Genomic DNA, 16,603 nt, shown 5'->3' on the forward strand with positions numbered 1-16,603 from the left:
TGATATGATTTTACTTACCACTAAAGAAGGATTCCTATTTAATTTGGCCTTTGTGGCCCCTACCGTCTTTGACAAAGGGGCCAAAAGGGGTGAAAATAGGTTTTATATTAAAGCCAATGTAGCATGTTTCTTTTTCTTAATTTTAGTTAATTCTTTTTGTCTTATGTTCCTTATATAATTCTGGTAAATTAATGTAGCAGCAGATTTTATGTGTTTTGGGCAATAATCAAGTTATAGGGGACAAAGTTCAACTTTTTTTATTTTTGTTCTAATTTCAAAAATTCTTATTTTATTAGATTCTCATTTAAATCTCTGTCTGCATTTTTAAAGTCACATTCAGATATCTCTTGCATTTTTGGAATTATAAGGGGTCAAAGGGGTCACACCCCAAACAATGGACTTTTTTATTTTTGGTTTGATTTAAAAAAATATTTTTTATTAGATTTCACATAAAAGTCCCTGCTGGTGTTTTTTTTAAATCAGATTTCAGATATCTCTTACTGTTTTTAAATTATAAGAGATTAAAGGGGCAACACTCCAAAAATTGACTTTTTATTTTTGGTCCGATTTCAAATTTTTTTTCATTGGATTCCTCATAATAATCCCCGCCTGCATTTTATTAAATCAGATTCAGATATCTCTTACGGTTTTCGAGTAATAAGGGGTCAAAGGGGCCAAAAAAAAAAAATTTTCAATAGTGTCCAAACCAATTGATGTATCCATAATGAATTATAAGTCTAATTCGTAAGTCTGTCAAGAACTAGTATTGTGTACACACTTGCTCCAACTATTCAGGGTACCACCACTGTGTTCATATCATGCTGCACTCTGCGAAGCTTTTTATTAACTGATCTTATGGGATACTAACAATGTAGTCCACATTGACATGACAAAAGAACTTTGCTAATGTTTAGATTCTTTAATAGATGATGCGTGCACCTATTAAAGTGAGGATTATTGTTTTATTTTTTTTTATTCCATTGTGGCTTAATATATTTTGAAATAAATATAAATGTACTATAATTTATTTTTGCTAGATTTTTGGCCTATGTGATCTGTCTGTAGCTCCAGTGCTTTTTTATTGGATTTGAGTTATATTTCATACAGTAAAATATATTGTACAGTTACTCAAGTATATCTTACACCTCCTGAAGCATGTAACGTTCCCAATCCCACCCACAAGAAGTACACGAAACAAGAAACATGATCCCACGAAACATGCACACAAAGCACATGATACACGAAAGCCACATGAAACATGTTGCACGAAGCAACGATAAATGTACGATCGTGTCCGCTGGAAGTATTCTTCTCAGTAATTGGTATATTTCAAAATCTAACTTGCTAAACGAAACTAATAATAATTCATAATATACAGTGTACATGTTCGTGGTATTTTGTTGATTGCTAACATCTTACATGTAATTTTACATTAATGTGCATTATGCTTTAATAAACACATTTGATATACACAATTTTTAATGTCTTGTTATAAAATCACGTTAATTTTTGTTATAGATCGTATATTGCGAAAAACATTCTCATTGGTCTGGAAGTATGAAAATGTTGAAAGTCTTTTTTTTTAAAATTGAAGAAAAATTCTAAAAATATTTAGCTGATGAAGTGTTTTTACAATACAATCATGTTGCTTTGAATATGAAATAAATAGAATCATTTTAATGTGTAAAAAAAGTCCATATCTGTCGTATATGGATCATGGGGAAAGCATTTTCCTTGTTTCAGGAGAACAAAAATACCAAAATTTCATAAAGTATTGGTAAAAAGTACTCTTTTTTTAAATAATTAAGATGTTTTAACTAATGCGATACCATTTTATTGGTCTAAAAAAGAAAATATTGCATTGTTGATATGAAAAATGTCCATTTTATTGTACATGGTACATTGCAAAAACATTTTCATTAGTCTCTGAGTATGAAAAAATTGAAATTTCATAAAGTTGGGGTAAAATGTACTCAATTTTAAGATAAAAGGGTATTTTTTGCTTATGCGATACTATCTTATTGCTCTAAATATGAAAAGGAAGTAATTTTTATTTGAAAAATGTCCATATTTGTTGTATATGGATCATTGGGAACACATTTTCCTTGTTCCAGGAGGACAAAAGTACCAAAATTGCATAAAATATTGGTAAATAGTACTCTTAATTTTGAAATAATTAAGCCATTTCAACTAATGCAATACCATCTTAGTAGTCTAAAAAAAATAATGTTACACTGTTGATATGAAATATGTCCATTTTGTCATACACGGTACATTGTAAAAACATTTTCACTGGTCTGGGAGTATGAAAATATTGAAATTTCATAAAATTGGGGTAATATATACTCAATTTTTGTTCTCAAAAGACTAACTATTACCACTAGGGAATGATCGCCATGAAATCATAAACAGTTGTATCGGTAGTTCAGGAAATTTTCCCTGAACCATTCCGGAAGGCCATTCAATTGATATTTACAGTATTTTATTACATGTGCAAATAATGTTCATATGTTTGAAACCAATTAATTCCTACAAGTATTGACTCCTGACAAAATATTATCCTTTCAGTGTAAAAGGAATACTGATTTTGGCATAGAAAACGAAATTACAACGATATTCCGTAAAATTGATGTACCTTAGGAGCTATTTTTATCATCCAATCAGAAAACAGAACAGTTGCACGATACATGAAGAATGAAGCACGAAATGCGCACACGAAAGGCACACGCACATGAAGCCCACAATACACGATCCCAAGAAACACACACACGAAGCACACGATACACGTACATGAAGCACGCTAAAATGGGAATGTTACACATTTCAGGAGGTGTATGTTAAGTACCATTATTGACGTGTTTAAGAATTACGGTGATTGCTTTGTGAAATCTCAAGTTTAATTGCATTTATATAATTGATGTATGTAGTATTCAAATATTGTTTTTATTAATCAACTTGTTTAAAAATGGGGACTTGTCTTAATTCTAATACTCCTAAATAATATGTAATTGTTTATTATTGTTTTATTGATGTATATTCAATAATATAGCAATTAATTGAGTTTTGATTGATAATAAACGGAAATGACAGGAATGGCACGTATTGACAGAAATCAGTGGGAGGTATACAATGCTGTATCACAAACTTCATTCTCTGTTCTTAATTAGGTTTTTGGAGATCTTTACATCATGTAATACGCATACAATATATAAAGTTATAGAATTAAGCGTCAGTCCCTGTAAGAATCGGGCAACATGTAAAAAATCTGAAACGTGCATGTTGAGACCCCATCAATCTGACAATGTAATGTCACTCAAGGATACTTCCCCTATTTGAAAAGACCATTATTTGATCTGTGCATCATTGGATTTGTTCAGAATTTTTTCAATAGAATCTTGGAGAAATGAAGTTTTTGGCAGCATTATCTGCCCTTGAAATGTTCATTTTCAGTGCATTTCAATAAAATTGTAACTCAATGATCCAGCATGATATGGGGAATCTTCAATAGTCAAATTACTATATAAAAAAATGTTGTTTTTTTTCATACCATGTTTCACCTACTGCCAGATTTTTACAAGTACTAACACTTAATAAAGCTTGTGTCCATGGTTTATTATCATAAGAAAATATGTTCATTGATATTTCAATATGATACAAACTTATTTGTTTTGAAAATTGAAGCTTAGATAAAATGGATTTTAGTGAACATTGTTACATCTGAATTTATTCAATTTTAAATATAAAACAAATAAATCCATCCTATTTCAATAATATTGAACACTTTTCATTAGTAAAATATTAAATATTTAAATATTATATGATATATAACAGACAGTACAGTATTAGAATAAGCATCTCATTGCTGTTAATGTAATTTTGAAATTTGATAACTAAAAAATATGTACCTTAGCACAGTTTGACTTAATACATGCTAAAATTGGTAGCATGAGGTGTGTGTGACCTTTATACTATTTTTTTAATTATCTTGATTCAGCATGAGTTAGTGTTAAACATTGAAATCATGGTTTTTGTTTTAAACTTAGTATTCTTTTGAGAAGTTTTCATTTTAACTGTGTTGGATATAATTCTCAGTACCTATAGTGCTAAAATAATAAGTTTTAATAATAATAATAATAATTATAATAATAATAACAATAATAATCTGGTCGACATAACATTACTGTGACCCGTAAAAGAGTTTACCTGCATAACAAGTGTGATTCTGTGGTGAAGATTGAAACTGTCACTGTTCCAAGGTTTTAGTTACACTTCTTTGAGTTTAGGATTGTATCATATATACTAACCTGATAGTATAGAATTATGGGAGTAAGTGATATGAACTTAAGTGATAGTAAGTGATATGAGCTTAAGTGATCTGTCCATTGATCTTATCCATTTAACCTCAGAGTTTTTATATGCCCTTCTTTTAAGTTGTATTTTTTTATTGTGTATTGCTAATGTCTGTCTGCCTGTCTGTCAATCTAGATGCCACATATGAAATGCAGTGCCACTTTAAGTATTAGACATTTGTTACTAAATTACTGTAAACATATTAATTTTTGCAGATTCTGTCAAGTAAATATATTAGCAGGTATCAATTTTTGCAATTTAAAAAAATGATTAGCATTATATTATGTTTAAAATCAATTTCTTGGGTTCTATTTTTTGCAGTTTTATGTCCACTGCGAAAATAGCAAAAATAAGTACACCACGAAAAATAGTATGCTTACAGTGTCTACAGAAAAGATTGTTCCTTGGTTTTCTTTTTTTTGCATTTCAGAGTAATAAGAGGTCAAAATATGGGGCAGATATGTGCTTTAAGCAGAGCTGTTAATATACATTTTTTTTCTGTATTTTGAAACCAATGTAATTTTCATTCAATATTCAGGACAATGGTGACACAGTTTTACACATTGCTTGTAGAAGACGTGACATTGATCTCGTCAGGATGCTGGTAGAGAGTGGAATATCTATTGATGCCAAAAATGTATGTTAACAACCAAGGTCTACTGCTAGTAGTATACTTTTCACTCTCTTCAGCACTTTACATGTCAAAGGGCAACATTGAATCAGTAAACTGAAATCTTTTTCGTTTAAGCTTACAAGCTTTTGTAAATATTTTAAAGTTTTGTTGGATAACAGATACCTTCTTCATTTTTTTTAAAAATCCAGGACCTCTTGTCAAAAATGTTCTTTTAATGCATAGATAGTTAAGTCAATACTTCATGAAACAACTGAACCATTATTTTGAGTTCCATAAAAATACAATAGCTGATACCAAGCAATAAAAGTAGTTAACAATATCATATGTGCTGAATTCGTGTTTTTTTTTTTCCAGTATGACGGACATACTGCCCTCCACATAAGTGCCTGGGAAGGTGATGAAATGTTGGTGAAGTATCTATACCAGATGAAAGCAAATCCTAATCTCTCTGATATGGTGTGTATTGGATATATTATATATTTGAGAGATGGATTTTTTTCAGTTTGTACAGGTGTCTTTATAATCTATAATCTGACATTATCAATGGAAATGAAGATGGAACAACATCAATGAATTGAGTTTTGATTATGAAGGTTAAAATCTGAACTTTATTACAAAAGAATATTGTTGATAATGCATTTAAGATTTTTAAATCTTGTATCCTGTGATATATCTTGTATATGTTTTTTAGGTTATAGACTACATGAATGAATGAATGTCTTGTTCTTTCTTAGTTCATAGACTCCTCCAGTGAAGAGGTACTTTTTCTTCGTTTTCAGATGGACAGAGTGCCAGTACACTTAGCAGCAGAGAGAGGACATACAACAATTGTAGATTTACTAGTAGACAAATGTAAAGCCTCCATTGCTGCCAGGACCAAAGACGGCAGCACCCTGATGCACATTGCTTCTACACATGGCCACCCAGATACAACCTTGACCTTCCTCAGAAAGGGGGTTCCCCTACAAATGCCAAATAAGGTATATTGACTACTACTGTGACCTCCTATAATTGAATTTTTCATGTTTTTTTTTCAAGCCTCTACAACATATAAGTAAAATGGTAAGCTTGATATTTGGTCATGTACATCACCTTTTATGATTGAAAAATATGTTCATTTGAGGAAGTTCAACGGTCATATTAAAGAATTCTCAGCCAAAATTTGTTCGTTGATTCTTGCGTTTTGTAATTAAACAATCTAAGAAACTTGAAGTTGTGTTTCCGTGATTTTAAATCATGGCTAATCTATTGTTTTTGGGGATTCACTATCACAAACTGCTCCAGTACAATTCCATAGATAAATAGCATAAAAGTTACAACTGTTTTTTCTTCTACCACAAAATCTAAGGTATGGTGATGGCTAGGTAAGGTCAATAAACTAAGAATTTGTATGGCAGAATCAGGTTAATATACCTTTTAGTGTTAATCTAGACATTTGTATTCAGGACTTGTACAGCTATGGAAAATTAGGCATTAAATTCTTTGGTATCAAATTTGTGCATTAACACAAGGTCAGTATATGAAGAATGGTTGTGATGAGATATACCTTGTTTTAGTTTCTTTTGATTTTAACCATGTTTAAAATGAAGAACTGTTGTTTGAATGTTGGTGATGATGAACCTGTTTGTGATTTACAGTCTGGAGCCATTTGTTTACACGCGGCAGCTATGAAAGGTCATACCAATGTCGTGAGAGCATTACTCCAGAAAGGGGCAACTCCTGATGCCAAAACTAAGGTCAGTATTTGTCACATTTCCTTATAAAAATATAAATGTTTCAAGTACAATAACCTGTATATTTATTTATTGGAATGTATGCAGTAACATAATTCCCCCTGTTTAAGTTTGTACCTACAGTACTGCTGCCCTTTCAATAATAAAAATATCAGATTTTGAGTTTTCCCATGTTCAAAATTTAGACGCTCTCATATTACTACCAATATGCCACCGACATGTGTTCATATTAACAAAGAACAAGTTATCAATGAAAGTGTCATACTTTTACAAAAGCCAACAGTACTAATTCTATATGTATACATACAATGTATCTGTAGGATGGATCAACTGCCTTACATCTGGCTGTGGAGTGTTGTAAGCCACAAGTTGTACAAACACTGCTTGGATTTGGTGCACAGGTTGAACTTAAAGGAGGAAAAGTAAGTATTATGTTCCAAATGTTAGTTGGTTGTAACATGTACTTTGCAAAACAGAGGATCATTTTAAAAAAAAATGGAAATTTTACTAAAGTTGGTATATGGGTTATTTGTTTAAAATGTTAGATTAAACAGACTTGTTTTATAAATTTGACATTTCTGGAGAAATGTGATATGCAAATTTTGTCTTATTTTCATAGAAAGTCAATTGATGATTTAAATTGAGTTAGAACTTCTGGTATTCAAATCCAACAAACCAATCTTAGTGAAGAAATTCTGTAAAACTCATTTTGAAAATTTTGTATTCTGAGGCTTAGAAGTACTTTATGTTAATTTTTAGGCTCAGGAAACTCCTCTTCATATAGCAGCCAGGACCAGGGAGGGTGAGAAATGTGCTGAAATGTTATTAAAAAGTGGAGCTGATGTTAATGCTACAAGAGAGGTAAAACAGAAATACAGGCTTTATTTCATAGTTTTATTGTTGACCATTATGCCCCTACCCCCCCCCCAGAACTGCAGATGCTACAAGTAAATGGCAAAACATTTAAAAAAAAAATGACTGCTTTTTTTATACACCACACACGGTAGTTGTGGAGGGTATAATGTTTTGACTTGTTCTTCCATCAGTCTTCTTTTTTTCATCTCAGCTCCTCTTAAACTGCTGAACAGAATTTCATTAAACCTGTTATATAGTGATGACAGAATATGTAGTTGTGCATAAAATTAACAGAGAGTTTTGATCCTACTAAAAGTATTCTGGATCAAGTGAAGTATTTTTGTCATATGATGCTTATCTGTCTTGTGAAGGTTGCTTTGTATTTATAGTCTTGAATGTTTCTGTGTACAGCTATCGGGTTACAGACCAAAATAGATAACGACTTTCCTCATAAATGTACTGCATTATTGATAGTAGCAAAAAAAGAAAATTTATGATGATTACAAATCATTGTTGTAATTGAATCAGACTGTGTTTTTGTTTCAGTGATACATCTTTAATTTTTTTTATCTTCAAACAGAATGGTGAATCTGCCATGCACATAGCAGCTAGACATGGACAGTTACAAATGGTTATAGCCTTACTGGAGGAAGGGGGAGATCCTACACAACAGTCTAAGGTGGAAGAAATATTACTCTTAATTTGTGAAACATTCTAATGATTTATTTAATAATACTTTCAACACACTACTATTTGTCAATAAAACAGACATATCTAATTGAAGTCCATGAATCATGATTTCAGCCATATCGTCCTGTCTATTTTCTGAGCATTTTAGAAATAGAGAAAGTTTCATTTTATGTTGCAAATACTTTTAACTAAAGATTCTTTTAGATTAATATATAGTTTTGTTTTCCAGATTGGTGAGACCCCTTTGCATGTAGCAGTCAGGCACTGCCACCTATCTGTGGCTCAAGAACTTCTGCGCATTGTGAGTGAGACTAGGTCAAGAATAGATGCTGTAATGCTGGTTAATCAACAAAACTGGGTATGTTAGTTTAAAAGGGAAATAAAATTATATCTACATAAATACAGTATTAGTAGAAGTGTGAATCATCAACTCTCTCAAACCATGCTTTTAGTATAGAGATGGCCTAATGTGTTTGATATGGATTCAATAATAGGTCTTCTCATCACTAAAACAATGCTAATAAATTTTGAATATTTTCAGGATCTTAATCAAAAGGTAAAATTCATAGTAATACCATTTCTGTTTCTGTTAGATAAGCTGGTAATTCCAAAAGTAAAGAAAAAACCAGAAGTTATGCTTTAATTTTCTGAAGAACCAAATTGAGTAAAAAATGACATTCTTACTGTTGAAACGAATGTTTCTACTATAGGAAGGGGAAACTCCAGTGCACTATGCTGCAGAGCTGACAAAGAATATGGCTCATGATGACATGGAAGACACAGACATGATCAAATTACTGCTAGAATACAATGGGGATACCAATATACATACCAAACTGGTGAGTAGTAATTGATATATTGTACAAACACATTGAGCATATAACTCATGTGAGTATTTAATGGTGATAGTGTAACATAAGGTAACACTGTTAGACTATTTGTAAAGGTTTCGATAACCTTGCGTTTCACTCAAGCACTCTCTTTTCTTTTTTTCTTTATAGCTTCAGTAGAACAATTATGAGAATGATGTAAACACTAACAATTTCCTTATTTTATATATTTGTGTATGCTATTGTTTGTTACCGGTATTATGTACTTTGGGAAAGTTCATAAGTACAAATTTTTCGTCACTGTTTCCCCCCATTGTTAGGACCCCTCTTTAGTTAGTCCATCCCATTCTTGTTCCATTTTTCATTAGCCATTTTATGTGTAAGGAATATATTGTAACCCCAGAAAAGGTTCCGTGAAGGCCATTTCCTTTTATTGTACTATGTAGGGTTAAATCACTGGGCGTAGCCATCCTCTTCCTGTAGCCTTCATCCATCACTTTCGCACATGTACAGCATCCATTACCATGACTGGAGGCACTCAACCAATAAGTAACCTGAAGAGTTCCCAAGGAAGTATAAAACACCCAACATGGTCTGCTTCTTGGACACTGAGGAAGACTAAGGACATTGGCTGAAGAGACCGAGACTGTGAGCAGTTACCAGTGCTTGATACTTAAGAATCCTACATTATAAACCAAAATATTCCGGCACAGTCTTTTGCAATCTACAACCAGGATATATAATTTCCCTGTATACGTACCCCATATATATATGATTGTAGTATTGATAACGACCTGCTGTCCTGACAGAGTTCTCACGAGAATAATAATCCTGTTCTGCTGTAGTAGCCATCTTTACTATTTATAAACAAGCCAAATAGGGGGTTCCCTGATAATTCTCTAATGCTCTGGTGGGATTTTATTAATAGTTATTTGTTATATTTATTCTATTTGTCAATAATAAAAAGTACATTAAGTTTAATGGCTAATGTTCTTTATAAAACAAGTATGTCATTTCATGATAGTTGGAATCAGAGTGCCTTACTGTTTAGCTACCTTTGAGGATATTGCCATGCTACCAGTGCAGTTATAATATAAGGAAAATATTCTATAATGGTAAAGACTACAACCCTAACATAATAACATGGTGACTACAATCACAAAAGTCCCCCAACATTACAATATCATATTTTATGATATTACTTAAAGATTCTTAAACCAGTTTTTACCACAATGTATAAATTTGTGAAAGGAAAAGTCTGATATGATATACTCATACGAAAAGCACTTTTCCACTTTTCCTGCCTTTGACATTTTTGTACACTTGTCTTTTAAATATTGTATTATGTATAAGGAGAATAGTATAACTGTTGTTTGTCTGTCTGTCTGTTCTCACATTTTACAAAAACTCATAAATCCTTGAGGGATTTTCAGTGTTTTTATTACACTGTTTAATTGAATTAAGTTTCCCTTTTTATTAGATTTGGGGATATATTGTAATTACCTTGTAAATCCACCAGTTTGTTCATCTGTCTGTTACACTTTTCCATAATAGATTTCCTAGCTTTTGCATGGTGCCTTGTACTGTGTCTCCCCTTTCCAGGTTCTGTGCTTACCTTCTTCCTGGTTACTATGCAAGTAAGTAATTTTTTAGGTGATGCATAATGGAAATTTTTTAACATATTTCTCAGCTTCTTTTCGAGGGAATGTTCAGATATTTTGAATATATTGCTTTGCATAGTGACTTGTAATCTGTCTCCCTTCTCCAGGTTTATCAGAAATGGTTGCGTGGGTATTCCTAGCAAGGCATAGTGTGCATTATTTTTCATTGTTTTTACAATTTTTTCACTACAGTAATATAGGACTTCATATGCAAAAAAAAACCACATATAATGTGCTTCAGCACAGCTGTTGCTTTTTCATGTTGCATTTATAGTTACCGGTAATGGTTATAATGATCAATGTTTCTTCCAGACATTTGAGACTCCTCTCCATTACTGTGCAAGGGCAGGGAATGAAGATATACTGCTGGAAATAGTGAAACACATTGGTGCCTTAGGTGTCCAGAGAGCTGTCAATAAACAATCAAAGGTAAAAAAAAAAGGGTCAAGTTCAAGGGTCAACATTTAGAAGTTTCATGTGACAATTCAAGAACAAATATTTTTCATCATTCTGTTCCATAGATTCTTTAGAATAATTGATATGCATTGACTTGCAATCATTTACATGATCATTAAATATACAAAACATTTAAAATATTCAGTCATATTTTCATCATTCAACAGAGTGATATAATTTGGTATCTTGTACGTCAGTCTTTGTAAGAAGCGGGCAATGGGTGTAACATGGTATGAAAAAAGAAACCCTCAGTTTGAATGTGTAATTTGACTATTTGCACCATTAGAATCAAGGAAAAAAGACAATATTTTCCATATCATGCTGGTGCATTGAGTTATTATTTCATTGAAATGCACTAAAAAAAGAACATTTCAGGGGCAGATAACTCTGTAAAAACCTATTTTTTTCTAACATTTGATTGAAAAATTTCTGTGCAATTTTGCCTGATTCTTACAAATGGTTACACTTAAATGAATAAACAGTGTATGTTAAAAATTTCTTAGCAACTACTAGGCAGAAATGATAGTGTTGTATGAAACCTTTGGGTCTTTACTAAACATATTTTAAGTTCAGCCTCAGTAGGATTTTTGGTAAGTGTGGTGATAAGATACTGATGTAATTTGGTAGAAATGAAACCTATCCAAATTAAATCTGGGCTGAAATTTTCAGATTTCACTTTGACTCAGAATGCATTGTTGTTGTGATCTGATTGGAAAACATTTGTTACTTTAGAAAGTTTTTCAGTATATTTAGATTTTAGTTAATCTAGTTTACTAATATCAGATCCAGTTTAATATTAATGCTGGTAGTCCTTGAATTAGTGTCATCCATGATTTAATTACCAAATGCACTTGACATACAAACATCAAAGATCACCTTTTTTTAACTGGCAAATAAATTTCCCATTAGAATAGATGTAATACATTGTATATGATAGCATTCTCATTTCTCCATGGAGGATAAAATATGAAAGCAAAAATAAAAAGAAATGTGATAAAATTGCTGTATATTTATTCCATGAATCATTTCTTAAAATTTTCATCAAACAGTTTCAACTTGAATATTTATGAAAACACAGTAATGTGTCAGACTATGTTACACAAATGAAGTATTGTATATTGTTACCAAGGATATTAATGCAAGGTTATTTATTATGTTTTAGAATTCATTAAGATTCTAAGAGAATACCATTTGCAATTTTTAATATTGATAAGTTAAGGTTGACACAGTACACAATGTGTTTTTTTGCGGTTTTGAACATTTTTCATCCTGCTTTTTTTATTTGAAAAGATCAAAGGAATATTTATTTCCTATTTTGAGAGAACCAGTAACTATTAAAAAAAAATAGTCCTTTTTCAACTTACCAAATGCATTGTAGACAAATTATCTGTAGGTATCTAGAAAGGGGACAACAATCTATTTATTACATAAGGTAATACAAAACAAGTACTATCTTTAAAAAAAGATAGCTGATGCACTAAAATTTTATTCTTTTTAGTTACAATATTCTACATTTCATTCAGGAAATAACACATGGCAGGCAATTTCAATTTTCGATACAGTTTTTCGAACACCACTAAGTTATCAGTATTTGGGCAATCGGCAAACAGAATTGTGATCAGGTGACTTGTGTTTCCATGGAAGTGTCTTTAAGGTCAAAGGGTAAAAGCGAAACTATACCGACTGTGTTGGAAAAAATTGTTGCATTTTAGGCAGACATGAAATATAGTATCGTTCATTTAATATTACATTAGGGAGCAGATTTTTGCTACACTGCTCCATCAGATCAAATTGATACATGGAATATAATTTAAACGTATAGAAGGGTCTGAAAAATTCCCAACGATGTTAGAACTGTCAAATTTGCGATGCAGTTTTTTGTCGTTCCTCCACGGGACTCTAACTTGTACCACTGTGACATCTATGGCAACATCGCCTGCACAAAGTCCAGCGCCCTAGACGACTCGGCCAGCTAAGCTATAAGATAAGCATCCTCTCCTTAGAATTGATAAAAGATAAAATCATCACAATTTATTGGCAAAATCAGCACCAAAAAACAGAGCCAAATCAGAGTCACCATATCAGAATTAACTGACTTATGAAATCAAAACCTTAGTGAATGGAACTAAATCCAATGAGGCCAAAATTAAACTGGCTTAAGGGGAATTGTGCAATATCATATGCTTTAAAACAGATGTTTTTTACATATTGAATGATTTCAGATTGTCAGTATGACAATATCTATTGTTTAACATAAACCAATGTGATAAATAAGGTTTGTTTGTTTGTTTGTTTGTTGGGATTAACGCCAGAGCAGCAATATTTCAGCTATATTCAGGCAATGAACATGAAGTGGATGATAAAATGAACATGAAATGATGATGAAATGAAAAATGGGATGGGACACAAGGATAATGGGTTGACAAATTTTCGTTGCCACTGGAAATAGGGAGAGGTGGGTAGGGTCAGGCAATTTAGCATCCTGTGGCGGAGCCCTATGGTTCCTACTCAGGAGAATACCACAGTAGGGTTTTTTAACGTGCGAGGAACGTGGCATCTTTCCCAACAGGGTGCACCACTATGGTTTGCGGTCAGGTTTCCCGTATTATAGCCTGACAACCTCAGCATGTAACACACCAGGGGTACCCCGTTCTACCACCTGGGGCACACAACCCAGTTGCTCTGTGGGCAGAGTGCTCTAACCCCTGGCTAAGGTTCTGAACACTATTTAGTTGCCTTTTACGACAAGCTTAGCGCTACTGCAGGCCTATTCCTTTGACACCCAGACCTGCATGGGTCAATAAATTAGGTAAAAGTAGACAGAAATGCCTATTAAAAACCACAATGAAATGGCAATATTAAGCGCAGGAGACAAAAACAAAGCCATTTAAGTCAGTGACACTGTGTCAAAATGAACAGATTTTCTTTAACAAATTCATGAAAGTCAAACTCATAGCAAATGTATAATACATCTTGATTTTCCCCTTTAATTGGTTGCACTGTAAACATATCAATGAACCCACACAAGTGAATGGTATACATAGTACTGCAACATTGACTTCCTTCATATTGATATGCATCACAAAACATTTATAACAGAAATGTCCTGAATAACAAGCTTGCTCCCTGAAGACACAGAAATCAAGAACAGTTAGAGTTTTTATGAATATTTAATATGTTTGTCAATGTAACTCATGTTAATTATCACTATCGAATATTGACAGTGCATGTATCCATTTTTTTAATTTTTTTTAAAATTCTACGTATTCAACTATTTTAGCTCACCAGGACCAAAGGAAGGTCCATGTGAGTTATTGCTATTATTGCTAGCACTTTGTTTCTGTAATAACTTTTGGTGATGTTGTTAAAACCAAATTGAATGAAAAGCATCCTTTGGTGTCTTCATTTTTTTGATGATGTTTCAAACATTTCAGCCATGGGTATTTTCAGAACACTGGTTTAAAGTTTCCAAATTGATATTTTTAACCTATTTCTTAACTATTAGAGGATCATAAAAATAATGTGGTTCTGGGAGTTTGGCCCCCTAAAAAATCTATGTGTATTATAACTTTCTTTAGAAGTTAAATTGCTAGGCAAAAACTTCAATGTTTTTCTTGGTTTTGGTTTCTTTCTCCAAAATAATTTCAAATAGAAAAAACACTCAGTACAAAATGTATATGACTTAACAAGTATTGCTCATCAGAGATCCAACTAAATTTTTTTTTGCTTTTTAGGGGGTTATAAATGTATTTTGAATGGAATGACCTACCTAGGCTATGTAAGTCTAATCATAAGAACAAACAAACTATAGCCTTTAATATATCCTGGTGAGCAATTAAGGCGTCCTCCAATCTCCTTGTCTCTTGTTTCATTTGTCTGTATTACCAGTATATGATGTCATATTAAAAACTAAAACAAAAAACAAAAAAAAAACTTCAGAATATTAGACACCATGAATATGAAATGATTTGGATTGTTTGATTAATTTTTGTCTATTTAAAAATAATTTTTCCAGTTTTGTTGATAGAATCTTCAAGTCATGAATTATTACAAAATAAGAATTTAAACTAATGAGAATTTGATACAAATATAAGTTAATGAATTGTCTTGAGTTACAGTGTCATAACAAATAAAGATTTTAAACAAATTCTTACCTATTTACTATTCCACATGAGGGATAGGACTTCCTCTAAATGTATTTAAAAAAGTAGAACCTCCCACATTTGTGGGAGGATTTTAGTTGAGATAACTATATTTTCTGTGAAAAATATTTAAGTAGCAGTCTTTGTAAGAATCATGCGTATTCTGTAATGTTTGATACACCCCAAAATACTAGGTTACACATTTTCATTTCTGTTAATAAGTTGCTTTATAGGTCTATTTGATGAAATGTATAATTATTCATTTCAAAACAGTTTCTATTGTATTTTAGTGTCATTTACAGTGTTATCTCCCTTAATTTTGAATTCTACAGTGCATTCTATACATTTTTTTATTTTCTATGATCAAGGTTTATATTAAATGCCGCATGTTACTTTCTGTTTACTATGAAATTTTTTAAACAAAATATCAAAAATAAAAATATGTAGACTTTCTAACCATGAATTGCATTTTGCATGATTCTTATTTGGAGTGCTACTTAATGAATGAATTTTTAACTAAAAAATAATCTTTTATGTAAAAATCTCCCACATGAGACTGTCATTGGAGAAGAATCTCACACGTGATCTGTCCCCAAGGTTAATGGGTATGCAAATCATGAAATTAGTATTAAAATTTACGTTCAGATACATTTTCATATATTATCTTAATATTAGCGTCATTCCTTTACAGAATGGATGGTCTCCCTTGTTAGTAGCTAGTGAACAGGGTCACATCAACATTGTCAAAATATTACTACAGCATCATGCCAGAGTAGATGTTTTTGATGAAGTATGTGTATTTTAATAGTACTTTGTTCTGCATTTAAGCAGATTGTTAAGGCTTTTTAAGAGGAAACTTGTACAAGATTTAAAAAGTAATTAACATTTCCTTCCAGTGTTGTTGCATGAGATTTTGTTTAATGACATAGTCTTGACCAATAGACTTGCCACAAGTTGCTATCCTTTGACTTTCTCAATATTCTGCATACTCTTTTGGCAGAATTTTGTATTAAATCTTGTTATGGGACATTTTAATGTTAAAACTCAACAAAAATGTAAGACCCTTTTAAGTACAGGTTTTTACTTATCCATCAGAGTAAAGGTGGGTTTATACTTCGATAGTGAAGAGCTGTGCAGCAACTTTTTCTATTGCTTGGTAAGTCACTACCTTACCACTGCAAAAGTATGTGATGGTGCACAACATCGTGCGGTAACGCTTGAAATACTGTTGAATCATTATCGTTAAGCAAAT

At 31.9% G+C, this 16,603-nt stretch overlaps 1 protein-coding gene across 2 annotated transcripts in view; it reads left to right on the top strand.

The window, feature by feature from the left end:
- LOC148629425 (uncharacterized) overlaps nt 1-16,603 on the top strand; it is a 66,804-nt gene that overhangs the window by 35,147 nt on the left and 15,054 nt on the right. For both annotated transcript variants that reach the window (XM_088550767.1, XM_088550775.1), the window contains exons 6-16: nt 4,889-4,987; nt 5,339-5,440; nt 5,764-5,964; nt 6,622-6,720; nt 7,038-7,139; nt 7,477-7,578; nt 8,153-8,251; nt 8,492-8,620; nt 8,973-9,101; nt 11,066-11,182; nt 16,043-16,141. In XM_088550767.1, coding sequence (XP_088406893.1) covers nt 4,889-4,987; nt 5,339-5,440; nt 5,764-5,964; nt 6,622-6,720; nt 7,038-7,139; nt 7,477-7,578; nt 8,153-8,251; nt 8,492-8,620; nt 8,973-9,101; nt 11,066-11,182; nt 16,043-16,141 — 1,278 coding nt within the window. The remainder of the gene's footprint in view (nt 1-4,888; nt 4,988-5,338; nt 5,441-5,763; nt 5,965-6,621; nt 6,721-7,037; nt 7,140-7,476; nt 7,579-8,152; nt 8,252-8,491; nt 8,621-8,972; nt 9,102-11,065; nt 11,183-16,042; nt 16,142-16,603) is intronic.

The sequence above is a fragment of the Perna viridis genome, chromosome 1 (genome assembly GCF_037379345.1).
Source record: "Perna viridis isolate PV_CMFRI_1.1 ecotype Kerala chromosome 1, ASM3737934v1, whole genome shotgun sequence".
In the NCBI taxonomy this organism is placed as follows: Eukaryota; Metazoa; Mollusca; class Bivalvia; order Mytilida; family Mytilidae; genus Perna; species Perna viridis.